This window comes from Pelobates fuscus, chromosome 2, assembly GCF_036172605.1.
Source record: "Pelobates fuscus isolate aPelFus1 chromosome 2, aPelFus1.pri, whole genome shotgun sequence".
NCBI lineage: Eukaryota > Metazoa > Chordata > Amphibia > Anura > Pelobatidae > Pelobates > Pelobates fuscus.
In genome coordinates, this window is record NC_086318.1 from 10,034,664 (window position 1) to 10,054,938 (window position 20,275).

At 48.3% G+C, this 20,275-nt stretch overlaps 1 protein-coding gene across 3 annotated transcripts in view; it reads right to left on the reverse strand.

The window, feature by feature from the left end:
- Nucleotides 1–20,275, reverse strand: part of ASXL2 (ASXL transcriptional regulator 2) — a 109,795-nt gene that overhangs the window by 14,889 nt on the left and 74,631 nt on the right. For all 3 annotated transcript variants that reach the window (XM_063441933.1, XM_063441935.1, XM_063441934.1), the window contains 2 exons: nt 13,229–13,367; nt 2,637–2,777 (listed from right to left, as the gene is read on the reverse strand). In XM_063441933.1, the coding sequence (XP_063298003.1) occupies nt 2,637–2,777; nt 13,229–13,367 (280 nt within the window). The remainder of the gene's footprint in view (nt 1–2,636; nt 2,778–13,228; nt 13,368–20,275) is intronic.

The window sequence follows — 20,275 nt, forward strand, 5'->3', positions numbered from 1 at the left end:
AACGTTTCGGTGGGGCCTGAGATGTAACCAGGCAGGAGAACAATTTAAAAATAAAAATGCAGGTTGGAAGCCCTAGCAGCCTGATACAAAGCCGGGAATATGCCTATATTGATCCAAGAACCTGCCCTAACCAAGCTGGGAATCTGTCTAGATCAAACAGCCTGATACAGATCCGGGAATCTGTCTATACCGAGCAGCATAATACAGATCCGGGAATCTGTCTATATCAAGCAGCATGATACAAAGCCGGGAATATGCCTATATTGATCCACTAATCTACCCTAACCGAGCTGGAAATCTGTCTATATTATTATATTGATCCAGGAATCTGTCTATATTGAGCAGCCTGATACAGATCCGGGAATCTGTCTTATCGAGCAGACTGATACAGATCCGGGAATCTGTCTATACCGAGCACCATGATACAGATCCGGGAATCTGTCTATATTATTATATTGATCCAGAAATCTGTCTATATTGAGCAGCCTGATACAGATCCGGGAATCTGTCTATACCGAGCACCATGATACAGATCCGGGAATCTGTCTATATCGAGCAGCCTGATACAGATCCAGGAATCTGTCTATCCTGAGCTGGGAATCTGTCTATATCGAGCAGCCTGATACAGAGCCAGGAATATACATATATTAATCCAGGAATCTGCCCTTACCGAGCAGTACAAGACAGAGTAAGGAATCTGCTTAAACAGAGCAAGGAATCTGTCCATAACGAGCTGGGAATCTATTTATACTGATCCTGGAATCTTCCCACAACAATCGGCCCAACACAGAGCCAGGAATCCTACCTACCCAACCCTACCTAGACCGAGCCGGCGCTCTGCCCACAATGAACAGCACAAGATGGAGCCGAGAACCTGCATAGACAGAGCCAGGAATCATACCTACCCAACCCTACCTAGACCGAGCCGGCACTCTGCCCACAACGAACAGCACAAGATGGAGCCGGGAACCTGCATAGACAGAGCAAGGAATCCTATCGACCCAACCCTACCTAGACCGAGCCGGCACTCTGTCCACAATGAACAGCACAAGATGGAGCCAGGAACCTGCATAGACAGAGCAAGGAATCCTACCGACCCAACTCTACCTAGACCGAGCCAGGACTCTGCCCACAATGAACAGCACAAGATGGAGCCGGAAACCTGCATAGACAGAGCAAGGAATCCTACCGACCCAACTCTACCTAGACCGAGCCAGGACTCTGCCCACAATATGCAGCACAAGACGGAGCCGGGAACCTGCATAGACAGAGCCAGGAATCCTACCGACCCAACTCTACCTAGACCGAGCCGGCACTCTGCCCACAATATGCAGCACAAGATGGAGCCGGGAACCTGCATAGACAGAGCAAGGAATCCTATCGACCCAACCCTACCTAGACCGAGCCAGGACTCTGCCCACAATGAACAGCACAAGATGGAGCCGGGAACCTGCATAGACAGAGTAAGGAATCCTACCTAGCCAACTCTACCTAGACTGAGCCAGGACTCTGCCCACAATGTGCAGCACAAGACGGAGCCGGGAACCTGCATAGACAGAGCAAGGAATCCTACCTAGCCAACCCTACCTAGACCGAGCTGGGACTCTGCCCACAATGTGCCGCACAAGACGGAGCCGGGAACCTGCATAAACAGAGCAAGGAATCCTACCGACCCAACTCTACCTAGACCGAGCCGGCACTCTGCCCACAATATGCAGCACAAGACGGAGCCGGGAACCTGCATAAACAGAGTAAGGAATCCTACCGACCCAACTCTACCTAGACTGAGCCAGGACTCTGCCCACAATATGCAGCACAAGACGGAGCCGGGAACCTGCATAAACAGAGTAAGGAATCCTACCGACCCAACTCTACCTAGACCGAGCCGGCACTCTGCCCACAATGAACAGCACAAGATGGATCCAGGAACCTGCATAGACAGAGCCAGGAATCCTACCGACCCAACTCTACCTAGACCGAGCCGGCACGCTGCCCACAATGAACAGCACAAGATGGAGCCGGGGACCTGCATAGACAGAGTAAGGAATCCTACCTAGCCAACTCTACCTAGACCGAGCCAGGACTCTGCCCACAATATGCAGCACAAGATGGAGCCGGGAACCTGCATAAACATATTAAGGAATCCTACCGACCCAACTCTACCTAGACCGAGCCAGGACTCTGCCCACAATATGCAGCACAAGAAGGAGCCGGGAACCTGCATAAACAGAGTAAGGAATCCTACCTAGCCAACTCTACCTAGACCGAGCCGGCACTCTGCCCACAATGTGCAGCACAAGATGGAGCCGGGAACCTGCATAAAGAGAGTAAGGAATCCTACCGACCCAACTCTACCTAGACCGAGCCGGCACTCTGCCCACAATATGCAGCACAAGACGGAGCCGGGAACCTGCATAGACAGAGTAAGGAATCCTACCGACCCAACTCTACCTAGACCGAGCCGGGACTCTGCCCACAATGTGCAGCACAAGGAACCAGGAACCTGCATAAAGAGAGCCAGGAATCTGCCTATAGAGAGCCGGGAATCTGCCTATAGAGAGCCGGGTGTCAGGGAACGCTTTTTCTTTTTTTTTTTTTACTTCTCTCATCCTGTTGCTCATTAAAATGTCACTTACGGGCCTGGAGTCGGTCGGATCGCTGCAGTGCCTTCTTCCCAAGTCCCTGTATGGAGACACTGGCTTTCGCGGCTAGCGATGGATTGGAAGGAGAGATCTGGGGAGTTCGGGGTTGTACGTCAGTGTTCTTTGACTGCCAAGCTACAAAACATGAAAAATACGAAGAATTACTTCCTGAGAATCTGTGTAAAAAAACGAACTTAATGGAAATATTTAGCTCTTTGTGATTTGGTGTACTTTATCAAAGTAAATATGAATATATTGTGCTCTGCGGAACATTTGCGGATGTCATTCTCCTTGTATTGACCTCTCCATCCCAATCTACTTCACACCTACAGAGTCTGTTTCCTCTACCCCCATCCACGAACCTTCATGCAGCATTTACTGGCGCTATAGTGTAATGTTCAGTGTTGGTGTTTGAAGAGGTGCTTGTATATAGTTTTAGCGTTTTAATATAGGGGTGTGTTTGTATGTAATGTTTGTGTTTGATTGCAGGGGTGTGTTTGTATGTAATGTTTGCGTTTGATTGCAGGGGTGTGTTTGTATGTAATGTTTGTGTTTGATTGCAGGGGTGTGTTTGTATGTAATGTTTGTGTTTGATTGCAGGGGTGTGTTTGTATGTAATGTTTGTGTTTGATTGCAGCGGTGTGTTTGTATGTAATGTTTGCGTTTGATTGCAGGGGTGTGTTTGTATGTAATGTTTGTGTTTGATTGCAGAGGTGTGTTTGTATGTAATGTTTGATTGCAGGGGTGTGTTTGTATGTAATGTTTGTGTTTGATTGCAGGGGTGTGTTTGTATGTAATGTTTGTGTTTGATTGCAGGGGTGTGTTTGTATGTAATGTTTGTGTTTGATTGCAGGGGTGTGTTTGTATGTAATGTTTGTGTTTGATTGCAGGGGTGTGTTTGTATGTAATGTTTGTGTTTGATTGCAGGGGTGTGTTTGTATGTAATGTTTGTGTTTGATTGCAGGGGTGTGTTTGTATGTAATGTTTGTGTTTGATTGCAGGGGTGTGTTTGTATGTAATGTTTGTGTTTGATTGCAGGGGTGTGTTTGTATGTAATGTTTGTGTTTGATTGCAGGGGTATGTTTGTATGTAATGTTTGTGTTTGATTGCAGGGGTGTGTTTGTATGTAATGTTTGTGTTTGATTGCAGGGGTGTGTTTGTATGTAATGTTTGTGTTTGATTGCAGGGGTGTGTTTGTATGTAATGTTTGTGTTTGATTGAAGGGGTGTGTTTGTATGTAATGTTTGTGTTTGATTGCAGGGGTGTGTTTGTATGTAATGTTTGCGTTTGATTGCAGGGGTGTGTTTAAATGTTATGTTCACTTTTAAATACGGGTGTACATTTGTGTGAAGTACTTGTGTTTGAAGGGTTGTGTTCGTATATCCTTTTGGAGTTTGAATGCAGGGGTGTGTTTGTATGTAATGTTTGTGTTTGATTGCAGGGGTGTGTTTGTATGTAATGTTTGTGTTTGATTGCAGGGGTGTGTTTGTAAGTAATATTTGTGTTTGATTGCAGGGGTGTGTTTGTATGTAATGTTTGTGTTTGATTGCCAGGGTGTGTTTGTATGTAATGTTTGCGTTTGATTGCAAGGGTGTGTTTAAATGTTATGTTCACTTTGATATACGGGTGTACATTTGTGTGAAGTATTTGTGTTTGAAGGGTTGTGTTCTTATATCCTTTTGGAGTTTGAATGCAGGGGTGTGTTTGTATGTTGTGCTGGTGTATGACTGCTTAGAAGAATGCATATACACTACCACAGACATACATACTTACACAGATATACATACACACAAATTCATATAGACACGGACACATACCTTAACACATGCAGAAAGAAAAGTCCTGCGCTCACTCCCATCACTACTGGGCGGCTGCAATGACTACAGTACACATCAGCCCCAATATATAGTAAAAACCAAAGAAAAACATGTTACTTGCGCTCTCTCCTTTATCCCTATGTATTTTTAAACAAATGGAGGTCTTTTAGTTACCTCCAATGGCCATGAGAGGATGAGCCCACCTGCCAACGTCAAGGCAGACCCCCCTAGGTGGGTCCTAACTCTAACCATTCACCTTGCTTCCTTGAGCCTCTGGCAAAAATCACTAATGAGACAGAAAAGGGTATTTTTTATATACACCCCTATACATTATTAACCCTTAATAGGGAACACATGGGATGGGCGGCTGCATTGTAACAAGGCTGAGTAATAAATCAATATTCATAAAGCACAATACTCATATACATTGAAATCTGCAATTATTGCACCATCTGATAGCCTTATGCTGTACAAAATGTAAAAGTACTGATTAATAGAATAGATAAAGGATTCGGAGTGTTATTAAAAAAGAGTTGCTTCATTTTTCTTTACGAGGTATATTTCCTATATTACTCCTGGATAACAATTAGAGTTAATCTAATATCTTATCTTATCTGTTAATACCTATTGACTGTCTCTTTAATCAGCCATTTACAGCCTGTAGAGATGGAAAGAGTTCATAATCTCCTGGCTGTGTCTCGATCGTCAGCAGAACCACTACAGATTAATGTATAGAATGCAGAGAAACAGCAGTGCTTACATTGCTGCCTACTAATACCGCTTGGTGCACTCACTAAGGAGGGGTGCTATTGATGGTATGTTAGGTGGTATTACCGTACCAGGGGTGTTGCCCTGTTTCGGAGGAGGGGTGCTAATGACGGTATGTTAGGTGGTATTACCGTACCCGGGGTGTTGCTCTGTTTTGGAGGAGGGGTGCTATTGACGGTATGTTAGGTGGTATTACTGTACCCGGGGTGTTGCTCTGTTTCGGAGGAGGGGTGCTATTGATGGTATGTTAGGTGGTATTACTGTACCAGGGGTGTTGCTCTGTTTCGGAGGAGGGTTGCTATTGATGGTATGTTAGGTGGTATTACCGTACCAGGGGTGTTGCTCTGTTTCGGAGGAGGGGTGCTATTGACGGTATGTTAGGTGGTATTACCGTACCAGGGGTGTTGCCCTGTTTCGGAGGAGGGGTGCTATTGATGGTATGTTAGGTGGTATTACCGTACCAGGGGTGTTGCCCTGTTTCGGAGGAGGGGTGCTATTGATGGTATGTTAGGTGGTATTACCGTACCAGGGGTGTTGCCCTGTTTCGGAGGAGGGGTGCTATTGACGGTATGTTAGGTGGTATTACCGTACCCGGGGTGTTGCTCTGTTTCGGAGGAGGGTTGCTATTGATGGTATGTTAGGTGGTATTACCGTACCCGGGGTGTTTCTCTGTTTCGGAGGAGGGTTGCTATTGATGGTATGTTAGGTGGTATTACTGTACCCGGGGTGTTTCTCTGTTTCGGAGGAGGGTTGCTATTGATGGTATGTTAGGTGGTATTACCGTACCCGGGGTGTTGCTCTGTTTCGGAGGAGGGGTGCTATTGATGGTATGTTAGGTGGTATTACCCTACCCGGGGTGTTGCTCTGTTTCAGAGGAGGGGTGCTATTGATGGTATGTTAGGTGGTATTACCGTACCAGGGGTGTTGCTCTGTTTCGGAGGAGGGTTGCTATTGATGGTATGTTAGGTGGTATTACCGTACCCGGGGTGTTGCTCTGTTTCAGGGGAGGGGTGCTATTGATGGTATGTTAGGTGGTATTACTGTACCAGGGGTGTTGCTCTGTTTCGGAGGAGGGGTGCTATTGGTGGTATGTTAGGTGGTATTACCGTACCAGGGGTGTTGCTCTGTTTCGGAGGAGGGGTGCTATTGACGGTATGTTAGGTGGTATTACCGTACCCGGGGTGTTGCTCTGTTTCGGAGGAGGGGTGCTATTGATGGTATGTTAGGTGGTATTACCGTACCAGGGGTGTTGCCCTGTTTCGGAGGAGGGGTGCTATTGATGGTATGTTAGGTGGTATTACCGTACCCGGGGTGTTGCTCTGTTTCGGAGGAGGGTTGCTATTGATGGCATGTTAGGTGGTATTACCGTACCAGGGGTGTTGCTCTGTTTCGAAGGAGGGGTGCTACTGATGGTATGTTAGGTGGTATTACCGTACCAGGGGTGTTGCTCTGTTTCGGAGGAGGGGTGCTATTGATGGTATGTTAGGTGGTATTACCCTACCCGGGGTGTTGCTCTGTTTCGGAGGAGGGGTGCTATTGATGGTATGTTAGGTGGTATTACCGTACCAGGGGTGTTGCCCTGTTTCGGAGGAGGGGTGCTATTGATGGCATGTTAGGTGGTATTACCGTACCAGGGGTGTTGCCCTGTTTCGGAGGAGGGGTGCTATTGACGGTATGTTAGGTGGTATTACCGTACCCGGGGTGTTGCTCTGTTTCGGAGGAGGGTTGCTATTGATGGTATGTTAGGTGGTATTACCGTACCCGGGGTGTTTCTCTGTTTCGGAGGAGGGTTGCTATTGATGGTATGTTAGGTGGTATTACTGTACCCGGGGTGTTTCTCTGTTTCGGAGGAGGGTTGCTATTGATGGTATGTTAGGTGGTATTACCGTACCCGGGGTGTTGCTCTGTTTCGGAGGAGGGGTGCTATTGATGGTATGTTAGGTGGTATTACCGTACCAGGGGTGTTGCTCTGTTTCGAAGGAGGGGTGATATTGATGGTATGTTAGGTGGTATTACCCTACCCGGGGTGTTGCTCTGTTTCGGAGGAGGGGTGCTATTGACGTTATGTTAGGTGGTATTACCGTACCAGGGGTGTTGCTCTGTTTCGGAGGAGGGGTGCTATTGATGGTATGTTAGGTGGTATTACTGTACCCGGGGTGTTGCTCTGTTTCGGAGGAGGGTTGCTATTGATGGTATGTTAGGTGGTATTGCCGTACCCGGGGTGTTGCCCTGTTTCGGAGGAGGGGTGCTATTGACGGTATGTTAGGTGGTATTACCGTATTAGGGGTGTTGCTCTGTTTCGGAGGAGGGTTGCTATTGATGGTATGTTAGGTGGTATTACCGTACCCGGGGTGTTGCTCTGTTTCGGAGGAGGGTTGCTATTGATGGTATGTTAGGTGGTATTACCGTACCCGGGGTGTTGCCCTGTTTCGGAGGAGGGGTGCTATTGACGGTATGTTAGGTGGTATTACCGTATTAGGGGTGTTGCTCTGTTTCGGAGGAGGGGTGCTATTGATGGTATGTTAGGTGGTATTACCCTACCCGGGGTGTTGCTCTGTTTCGGAGGAGGGGTGCTATTGATGGTATGTTAGGTGGTATTACCGTACCAGGGGTGTTGCCCTGTTTCGGAGGAGGGGTGCTATTGATGGCATGTTAGGTGGTATTACCGTACCCGGGGTGTTGCCCTGTTTCGGAGGAGGGGTGCTATTGACGGTATGTTAGGTGGTATTACCGTATTAGGGGTGTTGCTCTGTTTCGGAGGAGGGTTGCTATTGATGGTATGTTAGGTGGTATTACCGTACCCGGGGTGTTGCTCTGTTTCGGAGGAGGGTTGCTATTGATGGTATGTTAGGTGGTATTACCGTACCCGGGGTGTTGCCCTGTTTCGGAGGAGGGGTGCTATTGACGGTATGTTAGGTGGTATTACCGTATTAGGGGTGTTGCTCTGTTTCGGAGGAGGGTTGCTATTGATGGTATGTTAGGTGGTATTACCGTACCCGGGGTGTTGCTCTGTTTCGGAGGAGGGGTGCTATTGATGGTATGTTAGGTGGTATTACTGTACCCGGGGTGTTGCTCTGTTTCGGAGGAGGGGTGCTATTGACGGTATGTTAGGTGGTATTACCGTACCCGGGGTGTTGCTCTGTTTCGGAGGAGGGGTGCTATTGATGGTATGTTAGGTGGTATTACCGTACCAGGGGTGTTGCCCTGTTTCGGAGGAGGGGTGCTATTGATGGTATGTTAGGTGGTACTACCGTACCCGGGGTGTTGCTCTGTTTCGGAGGAGGGTTGCTATTGATGGCATGTTAGGTGGTATTACCGTACCAGGGGTGTTGCTCTGTTTCGAAGGAGGGGTGCTACTGATGGTATGTTAGGTGGTATTACCGTACCAGGGGTGTTGCTCTGTTTCGGAGGAGGGGTGCTATTGATGGTATGTTAGGTGGTATTACCCTACCCGGGGTGTTGCTCTGTTTCGGAGGAGGGGTGCTATTGATGGTATGTTAGGTGGTATTACCGTACCAGGGGTGTTGCCCTGTTTCGGAGGAGGGGTGCTATTGATGGCATGTTAGGTGGTATTACCGTACCAGGGGTGTTGCCCTGTTTCGGAGGAGGGGTGCTATTGATGGTATGTTAGGTGGTATTACCGTACCAGGGGTGTTGCCCTGTTTCGGAGGAGGGGTGCTATTGACGGTATGTTAGGTGGTATTACCGTACCCGGGGTGTTGCTCTGTTTCGGAGGAGGGTTGCTATTGATGGTATGTTAGGTGGTATTACCGTACCCGGGGTGTTTCTCTGTTTCGGAGGAGGGTTGCTATTGATGGTATGTTAGGTGGTATTACTGTACCCGGGGTGTTTCTCTGTTTCGGAGGAGGGTTGCTATTGATGGTATGTTAGGTGGTATTACCGTACCCGGGGTGTTGCTCTGTTTCGGAGGAGGGGTGCTATTGATGGTATGTTAGGTGGTATTACCGTACCAGGGGTGTTGCTCTGTTTCGGAGGAGGGGTGATATTGATGGTATGTTAGGTGGTATTACCCTACCCGGGGTGTTGCTCTGTTTCGGAGGAGGGGTGCTATTGACGTTATGTTAGGTGGTATTACCGTACCAGGGGTGTTGCTCTGTTTCGGAGGAGGGGTGCTATTGATGGTATGTTAGGTGGTATTACTGTACCCGGGGTGTTGCTCTGTTTCGGAGGAGGGTTGCTATTGATGGTATGTTAGGTGGTATTACCGTACCCGGGGTGTTGCCCTGTTTCGGAGGAGGGGTGCTATTGACGGTATGTTAGGTGGTATTACCGTATTAGGGGTGTTGCTCTGTTTCGGAGGAGGGTTGCTATTGATGGTATGTTAGGTGGTATTACCGTACCCGGGGTGTTGCTCTGTTTCGGAGGAGGGGTGCTATTGATGGTATGTTAGGTGGTATTACTGTACCCGGGGTGTTGCTCTGTTTCGGAGGAGGGGTGCTATTGATGGTATGTTAGGTGGTATTACTGTACCAGGGGTGTTGCTCTGTTTCGGAGGAGGGTTGCTATTGATGGTATGTTAGGTGGTATTACCGTACCAGGGGTGTTGCTCTGTTTCGGAGGAGGGGTGCTATTGACGGTATGTTAGGTGGTATTACCGTACCAGGGGTGTTGCCCTGTTTCGGAGGAGGGGTGCTATTGATGGTATGTTAGGTGGTATTACCGTACCAGGGGTGTTGCCCTGTTTCGGAGGAGGGGTGCTATTGATGGTATGTTAGGTGGTATTACCGTACCAGGGGTGTTGCCCTGTTTCGGAGGAGGGGTGCTATTGACGGTATGTTAGGTGGTATTACCGTACCCGGGGTGTTGCTCTGTTTCGGAGGAGGGTTGCTATTGATGGTATGTTAGGTGGTATTACCGTACCCGGGGTGTTTCTCTGTTTCGGAGGAGGGTTGCTATTGATGGTATGTTAGGTGGTATTACTGTACCCGGGGTGTTTCTCTGTTTCGGAGGAGGGGTGCTATTGATGGTATGTTAGGTGGTATTACCGTACCCGGGGTGTTGCTCTGTTTCGGAGGAGGGGTGCTATTGATGGTATGTTAGGTGGTATTACCGTACCAGGGGTGTTGCTCTGTTTCGGAGGAGGGGTGATATTGATGGTATGTTAGGTGGTATTACCCTACCCAGGGTGTTGCTCTGTTTCAGAGGAGGGGTGCTATTGATGGTATGTTAGGTGGTATTACCGTACCAGGGGTGTTGCTCTGTTTCGGAGGAGGGGTGCTATTGACGGTATGTTAGGTGGTATTACCGTACCCGGGGTGTTGCTCTGTTTCGGAGGAGGGGTGCTATTGATGGTATGTTAGGTGGTATTACCGTACCAGGGGTGTTGCCCTGTTTCGGAGGAGGGGTGCTATTGACGGTATGTTAGGTGGTATTACCGTACCCGGGGTGTTGCTCTGTTTCGGAGGAGGGTTGCTATTGATGGTATGTTAGGTGGTATTACCGTACCCGGGGTGTTTCTCTGTTTCGGAGGAGGGTTGCTATTGATGGTATGTTAGGTGGTATTACTGTACCCGGGGTGTTTCTCTGTTTCGGAGGAGGGGTGCTATTGATGGTATGTTAGGTGGTATTACCGTACCCGGGGTGTTGCTCTGTTTCGGAGGAGGGGTGCTATTGATGGTATGTTAGGTGGTATTACCGTACCAGGGGTGTTGCTCTGTTTCGGAGGAGGGGTGATATTGATGGTATGTTAGGTGGTATTACCCTACCCGGGGTGTTGCTCTGTTTCGGAGGAGGGGTGCTATTGATGGTATGTTAGGTGGTATTACTGTACCAGGGGTGTTGCTCTGTTTCGGAGGAGGGGTGCTATTGATGGTATGTTAGGTGGTATTACCGTACCAGGGGTGTTGCTCTGTTTCGGAGGAGGGGTGCTATTGACGGTATGTTAGGTGGTATTACCGTACCCGGGGTGTTGCTCTGTTTCGGAGGAGGGGTGCTATTGATGGTATGTTAGGTGGTATTACCGTACCAGGGGTGTTGCCCTGTTTCGGAGGAGGGGTGCTATTGATGGTATGTTAGGTGGTATTACCGTACCCGGGGTGTTGCTCTGTTTCGGAGGAGGGTTGCTATTGATGGCATGTTAGGTGGTATTACCGTACCAGGGGTGTTGCTCTGTTTCGGAGGAGGGGTGCTATTGATGGTATGTTAGGTGGTATTACCGTACCCGGGGTGTTGCTCTGTTTCGGAGGAGGGGTGCTATTGATGGTATGTTAGGTGGTATTACCGTACCAGGGGTGTTGCTCTGTTTCGGAGGAGGGGTGCTATTGATGGTATGTTAGGTGGTATTACCCTACCCGGGGTGTTGCTCTGTTTCGGAGGAGGGGTGCTATTGATGGTATGTTAGCTGGTATTACCGTACCCGGGGTGTTGCTCTGTTTCAGAGGAGGGGTGCTATTGATGGTATGTTAGGTGGTATTACCCTACCCGGGGTGTTGCTCTGTTTCAGAGGAGGGGTGCTATTGATGGTATGTTAGGTGGTATTACCGTACCCGGGGTGTTGCTCTGTTTCGGAGGAGGGGTGCTATTGATGGTATGTTAGGTGGTATTACCCTACCCGGGGTGTTGCTCTGTTTCGGAGGAGGGGTGCTATTGATGGTATGTTAGCTGGTATTACCGTACCCGGGGTGTTGCTCTGTTTCAGAGGAGGGGTGCTATTGATGGTATGTTAGGTGGTATTACCCTACCCGGGGTGTTGCTCTGTTTCAGAGGAGGGGTGCTATTGATGGTATGTTAGGTGGTATTACCGTACCCAGGGTGTTGATCTGTTTCGGAGGAGGGGTGCTATTGATGGTATGTTAGGTGGTATTACCCTACCCGGGGTGTTGCTCTGTTTCAGAGGAGGGGTGCTATTGATGGTATGTTAGGTGGTATTACCGTACCCGGGGTGTTGCTCTGTTTCGGAGGAGGGGTGCTATTGATGGTATGTTAGGTGGTATTACCCTACCCGGGGTGTTGCTCTGTTTCGGAGGAGGGTTGCTATTGATGGTATGTTAGGAGGTATTACCGTACCCGGGGTGTTGCTCTGTTTCGGAGGAGGGGTGCTATTGATGGTATGTTAGGTGGTATTACCCTACCCGGGGTGTTGCTCTGTTTTGGAGGAGGGTTGCTATTGATGGTATGTTAGGTGGTATTACCGTACCCGGGGTGTTGCTCTGTTTCGGAGGAGGGGTGCTATTGATGGTATGTTAGGTGGTATTACCCTACCCGGGGTGTTGCTCTGTTTCGGAGGAGGGTTGCTATTGATGGTATGTTAGGTGGTATTACCGTACCCGGGGTGTTGCTCTGTTTTGGAGGAGGGGTGCTATTGATGGTATGTTAGCTGGTATTACCGTACCCGGGGTGTTGCTCTGTTTCAGAGGAGGGGTGCTATTGATGGTATGTTAGGTGGTATTACCCTACCCGGGGTGTTGCTCTGTTTCAGAGGAGGGGTGCTATTGATGGTATGTTAGGTGGTATTACCGTACCCGGGGTGTTGCTCTGTTTCGGAGGAGGGGTGCTATTGATGGTATGTTAGGTGGTATTACCGTACCCGGGGTGTTGCTCTGTTTCGGAGGAGGGTTGCTATTGATGGTATGTTAGGTGGTATTACCCTACCCGGGGTGTTGCTCTGTTTCAGAGGAGGGGTGCTATTGATGGTATGTTAGGTGGTATTACCGTACCAGGGGTGTTGCTCTGTTTCGGAGGAGGGGTGCTATTGATGGTATGTTAGGTGGTATTACCGTACCCGGGGTGTTGCTCTGTTTCGGAGGAGGGTTGCTATTGATGGTATGTTAGGTGGTATTACCGTACCCGGGGTGTTGTTCTGTTTCGGAGGAGGGTTGCTATTGATGGTATGTTAGGTGGTATTACCGTACCCGGGGTGTTGCTCTGTTTTGGGGGAGAGGTGCTATTGATGGTATGTTAGGTGGTATTACCGTACCCGGGGTGTTGCTCTGTTTCGGAGGAGGGGTGCTATTGATGGTATGTTAGGTGGTATTACCGTACCCGGGGTGTTGCTCTGTTTCGGAGAAGGGGTGCTATTGTTGGAGGTTTTGACGGTTTTGAGTAGGAGGTTCTGTCCGGTGGGGACTGCCATGCCCGGCCTTCTCTGTTGTTTCTTTCTTTGCTGTTGCTGTTTCAGGGCCTGTGTGGGGTGACAGACAGACTGAGTATAAAATAACGTCACTAATCCAATAAACAGAACATGTCACAACAACAAAACATCACACACAAAACATCACAGTATAAATCTGACAAGGTGACTTTATCACCCAACACAGTATGGATTTATTCAGGCCCCAGAGTACCCCAAGCTCACTTTAACAAAAGATATTAACACGCTAACTGCAAGAGCTTTGTTGTAGGGTAATAACTGCTTGATCCAAGGATAAATCTGACTGCCATTCTGGGGTCAAGAAGGAATTTTTTCCTAGCTTGTTGCAAAATTGGAAGTGCTTCAAACTGTTTTTTTTTGCCTTCTTTTGGATCAACAGCAAAAAACAAATGTGAGGAAGGCTGAACTGGATGGACGCAAGTCTCTTTTCAGCTATGTAACCATGTAACTATATAACTATGACATGTATGTACACATGTAATGATGTAATGATCATATCTAACGTGGCACTGGTGAATGGAGGGGAGCTCAACCTGAAGTAATGTGTGCACGATTTCACATTTACAGAGGAATTAACTACATTACACCCTTTACAAATTCAATGAGGAACATATTTAATATTTGATCATCTATTCATACTTCCAGAGGCTTTTACCCGAACCAATAAAGTCATTTTGGGCAAAGTTCTAAAAGTAAGGCAGTTACCATGGAAACCAAAGGAAAGAACCAACTGCCGGTTCCACTTTCATAGCTCAGTTTGTAAAATGTCACTTAATGTGCTGTCTGCTCCTAGTCTGCCAACTGGCTGCCGGCAAGGCTCTGATTCCTGCCAACTGTCCAGGTTTCATTAACGGCTCACATTCAGTTACTGCACTGAGCTTGCAAGTGGTTCTAAATTATCTGAAACGCTGTAAGTATCTTCAATGCAATATCCAGGCAGCAAGGTGTTATTAGATCATATTATTCTATGGGCCTGCTCGCTGGGGACAGCATTGTATCAGAGATTGTGCAGGGTCTTTAAACATTATGTCGAAGTTCAATAAGTGTGACTGACAAATGGCTGCAGGGGTAACGAGGAGATGGAGAATACATGGCTGTAATTGTAAGTAAGGATCGGCCGAAGTTGCATTTTTAGAGCTGATACTGATAATCTATGAACCCTTAGGCCAGTGAATAGCTATGGGCAGTAGATAGGGGCTGTGGTTTGAAATAAGCTTCTACGGAGGCGGAGAGGAGGAGGAGAGCTCCCCGCCCAGCGCTGGAAAAAGGTAAGTTTTAACCCTTTTCCCCTTTCCACAGCCGGGCGGGAGGGGGTCCCTGAGGGTGGGGGCACCCTCAGGGCACTCTAGTGCCAGGAAAACGAGTATGCTTTCCTGGCACTAGAGTGGTCCTTTAAATAGGAGAAGCGAGATTACAACAGCCTGTCTGTACAAACTACCTTCCACCAGAGTTCTATTACGGAACTGTAGAATTAATGCTCCCTGTATCCTAGACAACTACTCAGCTTGATATAAGAAAATCCAACTCCTGATAAAGACGTCACACAATAAAGTCTGAGATTAGGACAATTGGAGGAATTTATATCCTTTATTTTATTTTTGTATTTATCATCAGTTTATCTGAGTAGATAGAGGTATAGCCAATGGGCTTTATATTAGTGACCTGACCATCAATATAAGTGGTGTGCCGCATTCTATCAAAGAATATACATCACCTCACCTCGTATTATTTCCCAGCTCACACCGACTGGAAACAGGTAGTTATCAGTACTTCGATAGCGGATAGCGTACCTATACCGATATTCTGTACATTTACCATTTTTAAAAAGGAACAATTTCTACACAAATCTACTGTTTACTGAACATGTTTATTAATAATTTTTTTTAGCAAATCTTTTTTTTAACGTGGTAAATGTACAAAATATACATGCTGGTCAGATTTTTTTTTCTTGACGAATATTTAGTATCCCTGTCCCTTAGTGTACCTCTCCCCTCCCTTCTCTGTCCCTAAGTGTACCTCTCCCCTCCCTTCCCTGTCACTAAGTGTACCTCTCCCCTCCCTTCTCTGTCCCTTAGTGTACCTCTCTCCTCCCTTCCCTGTCCCTAAGTGTACCTCTCCCCTCCCTTCCCTGTCACTAAGTGTACCTCTCCCCTCCCTTCCCTGTCACTAAGTGTACCTCTCCCCTCCCTTCTCTGTCCCTAAGTGTACCTCTCCCCTCCCTTCTCTGTCCCTAAGTGTACCTATCCCCTCCCTTCTCTGTCCCTAAGTGTACCTCTCCCCTCCCTTCTCTGTCCCTTAGTGTTGCTTTCCCCTCACCTCCCCTCCCTGTCCCCTAGTGGTTGTGACGGACCGCCATCAGTGAGTACCATGTCCACTTGCTTGCCCGCATTGTTTCAGATCCTCGTGTCGGGGATCTCTCTATCTAAGAGGCATGTATTGGTTATGGGGTCCCCTTGTTCGCAAATTATGTTTGGGCTGGATTGGAAGATTGTGCTTGTTCCATTCTGGATGTGATATTGAAACACAAAGGGTTGTTTGTTCCTGAAAGCTGATGAGCATTAACATGTCAAAGGACGTCATATATACGAGGCAAACCAGGCTTCCAGGGCACTTAGCAGTGACTTCTCACACCTTACCGAATAGCTATGTGTCAGGGACCAGGAACCAGACAGAGACAGAAGTAGATGCAAACACACCTTTATTAATAAACAATAAATAAATAACAAAAGCAAAGTCCAGGAATCAAGCAGGGGTCAGTCACCAGAGCGGGTAGTCAGACAAGCCAGGATCAGGAGCACGGAGAGCAGCGGAGTCAGGAACAAGGCCGGAGTCAGGAACCAGGATCAAACAGGAAACACAGGAACAAGGAGACTTCTGGGGAACAGGAAACCACGCAAGGGCAAGGAGGTTCTGGGCTTAGCTGCTTAAATAGGCAGAACTGACTAGCAGCAGGGTTGATTACTACTCACAGGTGAGTAATCGTGGCAACAAGCAGAAGCAGCTCATAGTAATTGCAGCTGAAAACTCAATCACTGAAACAGAAAGGGTTGCTGTTTAAAACAGCAAAGAAACCCTGACAGTACCTCCCCCTCAACGACTCCCCCCATCTCTGTTGGTGGGTCCGGGCTTCATGGGGAAGCGGGCGTGATAGGAACGAAGGAGGGATGGTGCATGGACATCTGAGGCTGGAACCCAGGAGCGTTCCTCTGGACCGTATCCTTTCCAGTGCACCAAGTATTGGATCTGTCCTCTGAAGACCCGTGAGTCAATTATGCTGCGTATTTCATATTCCTCATGATTGTCAATCAGAACAGGACGTGGACGTGGCACTGAGTTGGTGTAGCGATTACAAACCAACGGTTTCAAGAGGGAAACATGGAAAACATTTGAGATGCGCATGTTAGCAGGAAGGTCAAGTGCGTAAGCTACAGGGTTAACCCTTCGAAGTATACGAAATGGCCCAACGTATCGGGGTGCCAGTTTTTGTGAGGGAACACGGAGGCGTAGGTTGCGGGAAGACAGCCAGACCCTCTCTCCGACCTGATAGGTAGGTGCAGGAAGGCGTCTGCGGTCGGCCTGGAGTTTGTAGTTCTGCATTGCGCGTTGCAAAGAACTCTGAACCTGCACCCAAGTGGAACGGAGTTCCCTGAGATGTCCCTCCAATGCCGGTATCTCCTGTGGCAAGAACGTATCAGGCAACATGGATGGTTGAAACCCATAGTTTGCCAGGAACGGGGATAGCCGGGAGGAGGCATTAATCGCACTATTGTGGGCAAACTCCGCCCAGGGTAGCAGATCAGACCAGTTGTTCTGGTGGTCAGAAATGTAGCAACGCAGAAACTGTTCCAGTGTTTGGTTAGCTCGTTCCGCTGCACCATTGGATTGTGGGTGGTAGGCCGAGGAGAAGGAAAGCTGAATTCCCATTTGCGTACAAAAAGCTCTCCAAAATCTGGACACGAACTGGCTACCCCTATCTGAGACTATCACTTTGGGTAACCCATGCAAACGAAAGATCTCCCGACCAAAAATTGTTGCAAGTTCCTGGGAAGTTGGTAGTTTTTTCAAGGGAATGCAATGCGACATCTTCGAGAATCGGTCAACAACCATGAGAACGACTGTATTGCCACGGGAGACCGGAAGATCTACGATAAAATCCATGGACAAGTGGGTCCAGGGTCGTTCACCATTAGGTATGGTTTGCAGGAGACCCACTGGAGGGCGTCGTGGGGTTTTGTTTTGAGCGCACACAGGACAGGCAGCTACAAAAGCGGTGACATCCGAACGGAGACTAGGCCACCAAAATTGCCGGGATACGGACCAGATTAACAGTTTTTTGCCTGGATGTCCAGCTGCTTTGGGGTCGTGGTATGTACTCAATAGTTTCGTACGGAGGTTAATAGGTACAAAACAACGGCCATTAGGTTTCTCTGGAGGAGCATTACTTTGTGCAGCCAGAATCTCCTCGCCTAGGGGTGAGGTGAGGTTAGTACGGATGGTTGCCAGTATATGGTCCGGAGGAATCACAGGAGTAGGGGTTATCTCCTCTCTAGATGGAGGGGAGAACTGTCGAGACAAGGCATCAGCCCGAATGTTTTTTGTACCGGGCAAGTAAGAAACCACATAATTGAATCTTGATAGGAAGAGAGCCCATCTAGCTTGCCGGGGGGAAAGTCGCTTAGCTTCAGAAAGATATGTTAGATTCTTGTGGTCTGTGAGTATGAGGATTGGTACTGAAGTACCCTCAAGAAGGTGCCTCCATTCTTTGAGAGCTAAAATTATGGCTAGAAGTTCTCTATCACCAATCTGGTAGTTGCATTCCGCCGGGTTCAATTTCCTCGAGAAATACCCGCACGGATGCCTGGAGCTCTCTGGGTTAGGACGTTGAGACAGGAGGGCGCCCACTCCTGTCTCAGACGCATCGACCTCAAGAATGAATGGTAAGGCAGGGTTAGGGTGTGCCAGTATAGGAGCAGCAGCAAAGGCGACTTTGAGAGACTCAAAGGCAGTAATGGCTTCCTGTGACCAATGCTGTGGATCAGCATCTCTCCTGGTCATGTCCGTGAGAGGTTTAACCAAGGAAGAAAAGTTGCGTATGAACTTCCGATAATAATTGGCGAAGCCCAGAAACCGTTGTATAGAGCGAAGACCCGTAGGTCGAGGCCATTTTAGTACAGCCGAAAGTTTCTCCGGATCCATAGAGAATCCAGTATCTGAGATAACATATCCCAAGAATGTAACCTGTTTGCAGTGAAACTCACATTTCTCCAATTTGCAAAACAGACTATTTTCTCTAAGTCTCTGTAGAACACGAGAAACGTCTGCGTGATGGTTCTCGAGAGATGTGGAATGGATCAGAATATCATCAAGATAAACCACCACACATTGCTGCAGCATATCTCGCAGGACGTCATTTATAAATTCTTGGAAAACCGCCGGAGCATTGCAAAGACCGAAGGGCATTACTAGGTATTCGTAATGGCCGCTCCTGGTGTTAAATGCGGTTTTCCATTCGTGGTCCTCTTTTATCCGGACGAGATTATATGCCCCTCTCAGATCAAGTTTGGTGAAGACCGTTGCTCCCTTGAGGCGGTCAAATAATTCCGTGATTAATGGAATGGGGTAGGCATTCTTAATAGTAATGCGATTGAGACCCCTATAGTCGATACAGGGTCTCAACTCGCCATCTTTTTTCTTTACAAAGAAAAAGCCGGCCCCGGCAGGAGAAGATGACTTCCGAATAAAACCCTTAGACAGTGCATCGGTAATATACTCCTCCATGGCTCGATTCTCTGCTACAGACAGTGGGTAAATCCGGCCCCGGGGAGGATTTGTACCCGGTTGGAGTTCGATACCACAGTCATACGGACGGTGTGGTGGCAGAACGCTGGCTTGACCCTTGTCAAATACATCTTGGAATTCTTGGTACTCAGCGGGTAAGGAAGAGGCAGAACATGCGCCCAAAACTTTGACCGGTTTCTGGAGACAGGACAATGTGCATTGCTGGGACCATGATAATATCTCAGCTTTGCGCCAATCAATTGTGGGGTTATGCTTCTGTAACCAAGGGTATCCCAAAACAACCTGGTAATATGGAGAGGAAATGACCTGGAATTGGGTCGTCTCATGATGTAGAGCCCCTACAGCCAGAGATATGGGCACGGTTTCTTGGGTCACGTGGGTTGGCTGTATTGGTCTGCCATCGATGGCTTCGAAGGCTAGTGGGGAGTTGCGAGACTGTAAGGGTATAGAGTGCTTTGCTGCAAATGCACAATCTATAAACAAGCCTGCGGCCCCAGAATCAAGTAACGCCCGGGTTTCAATGGATGAATCAGGCCAGGAGAGGATAACAGGCACCAAGGGTTTGTGCACACATATCTCTGGGTCTGCAGAAAGACCACCCAAGATCTGCCCCTGACAGTATCTTGGGTACGGACCCTTTGCCGGACGGATCGGGCAAAACTTTAACATGTGACCGTGGTGTCCGCAGTATAGGCACAGGCCCTCCCTCCTCCTAAAGGCTCTCTCCTCGGCCGACAGGCGTGAGAAGCCTAACCGCCTTGGCTCCACACAGACAGAGGACTCAGGACCAGGAGGCATGGGAGGTGAGGGAGGTTCGGGTGGGCAAGAAAAGCTCGGTGCCAAATTTACAAGAGGCCTCCGCAGGCGCTCCTTGGATGAGGATCTCTCTCGGAGTCTGATGTCAATGAGGGTGACAAATGATATCAGTTCCTCGAGATCTTTAGGTAATTCTCTGGCTGCAATCTCATTTTTAAACACATCGGAGAGACCTTGTGCAAAGGCAGCCACGAGAGTCTCGTTGTTCCAGCCACCCTCTGCTGCCATGGTACGGAATTCACTGGCATACTCGACAATAGTTTTTGTGCCCTGAGAATTAGACATGAGTAGTTCGGCAGTAGGGGTGGAGCGAGCTGGAATAT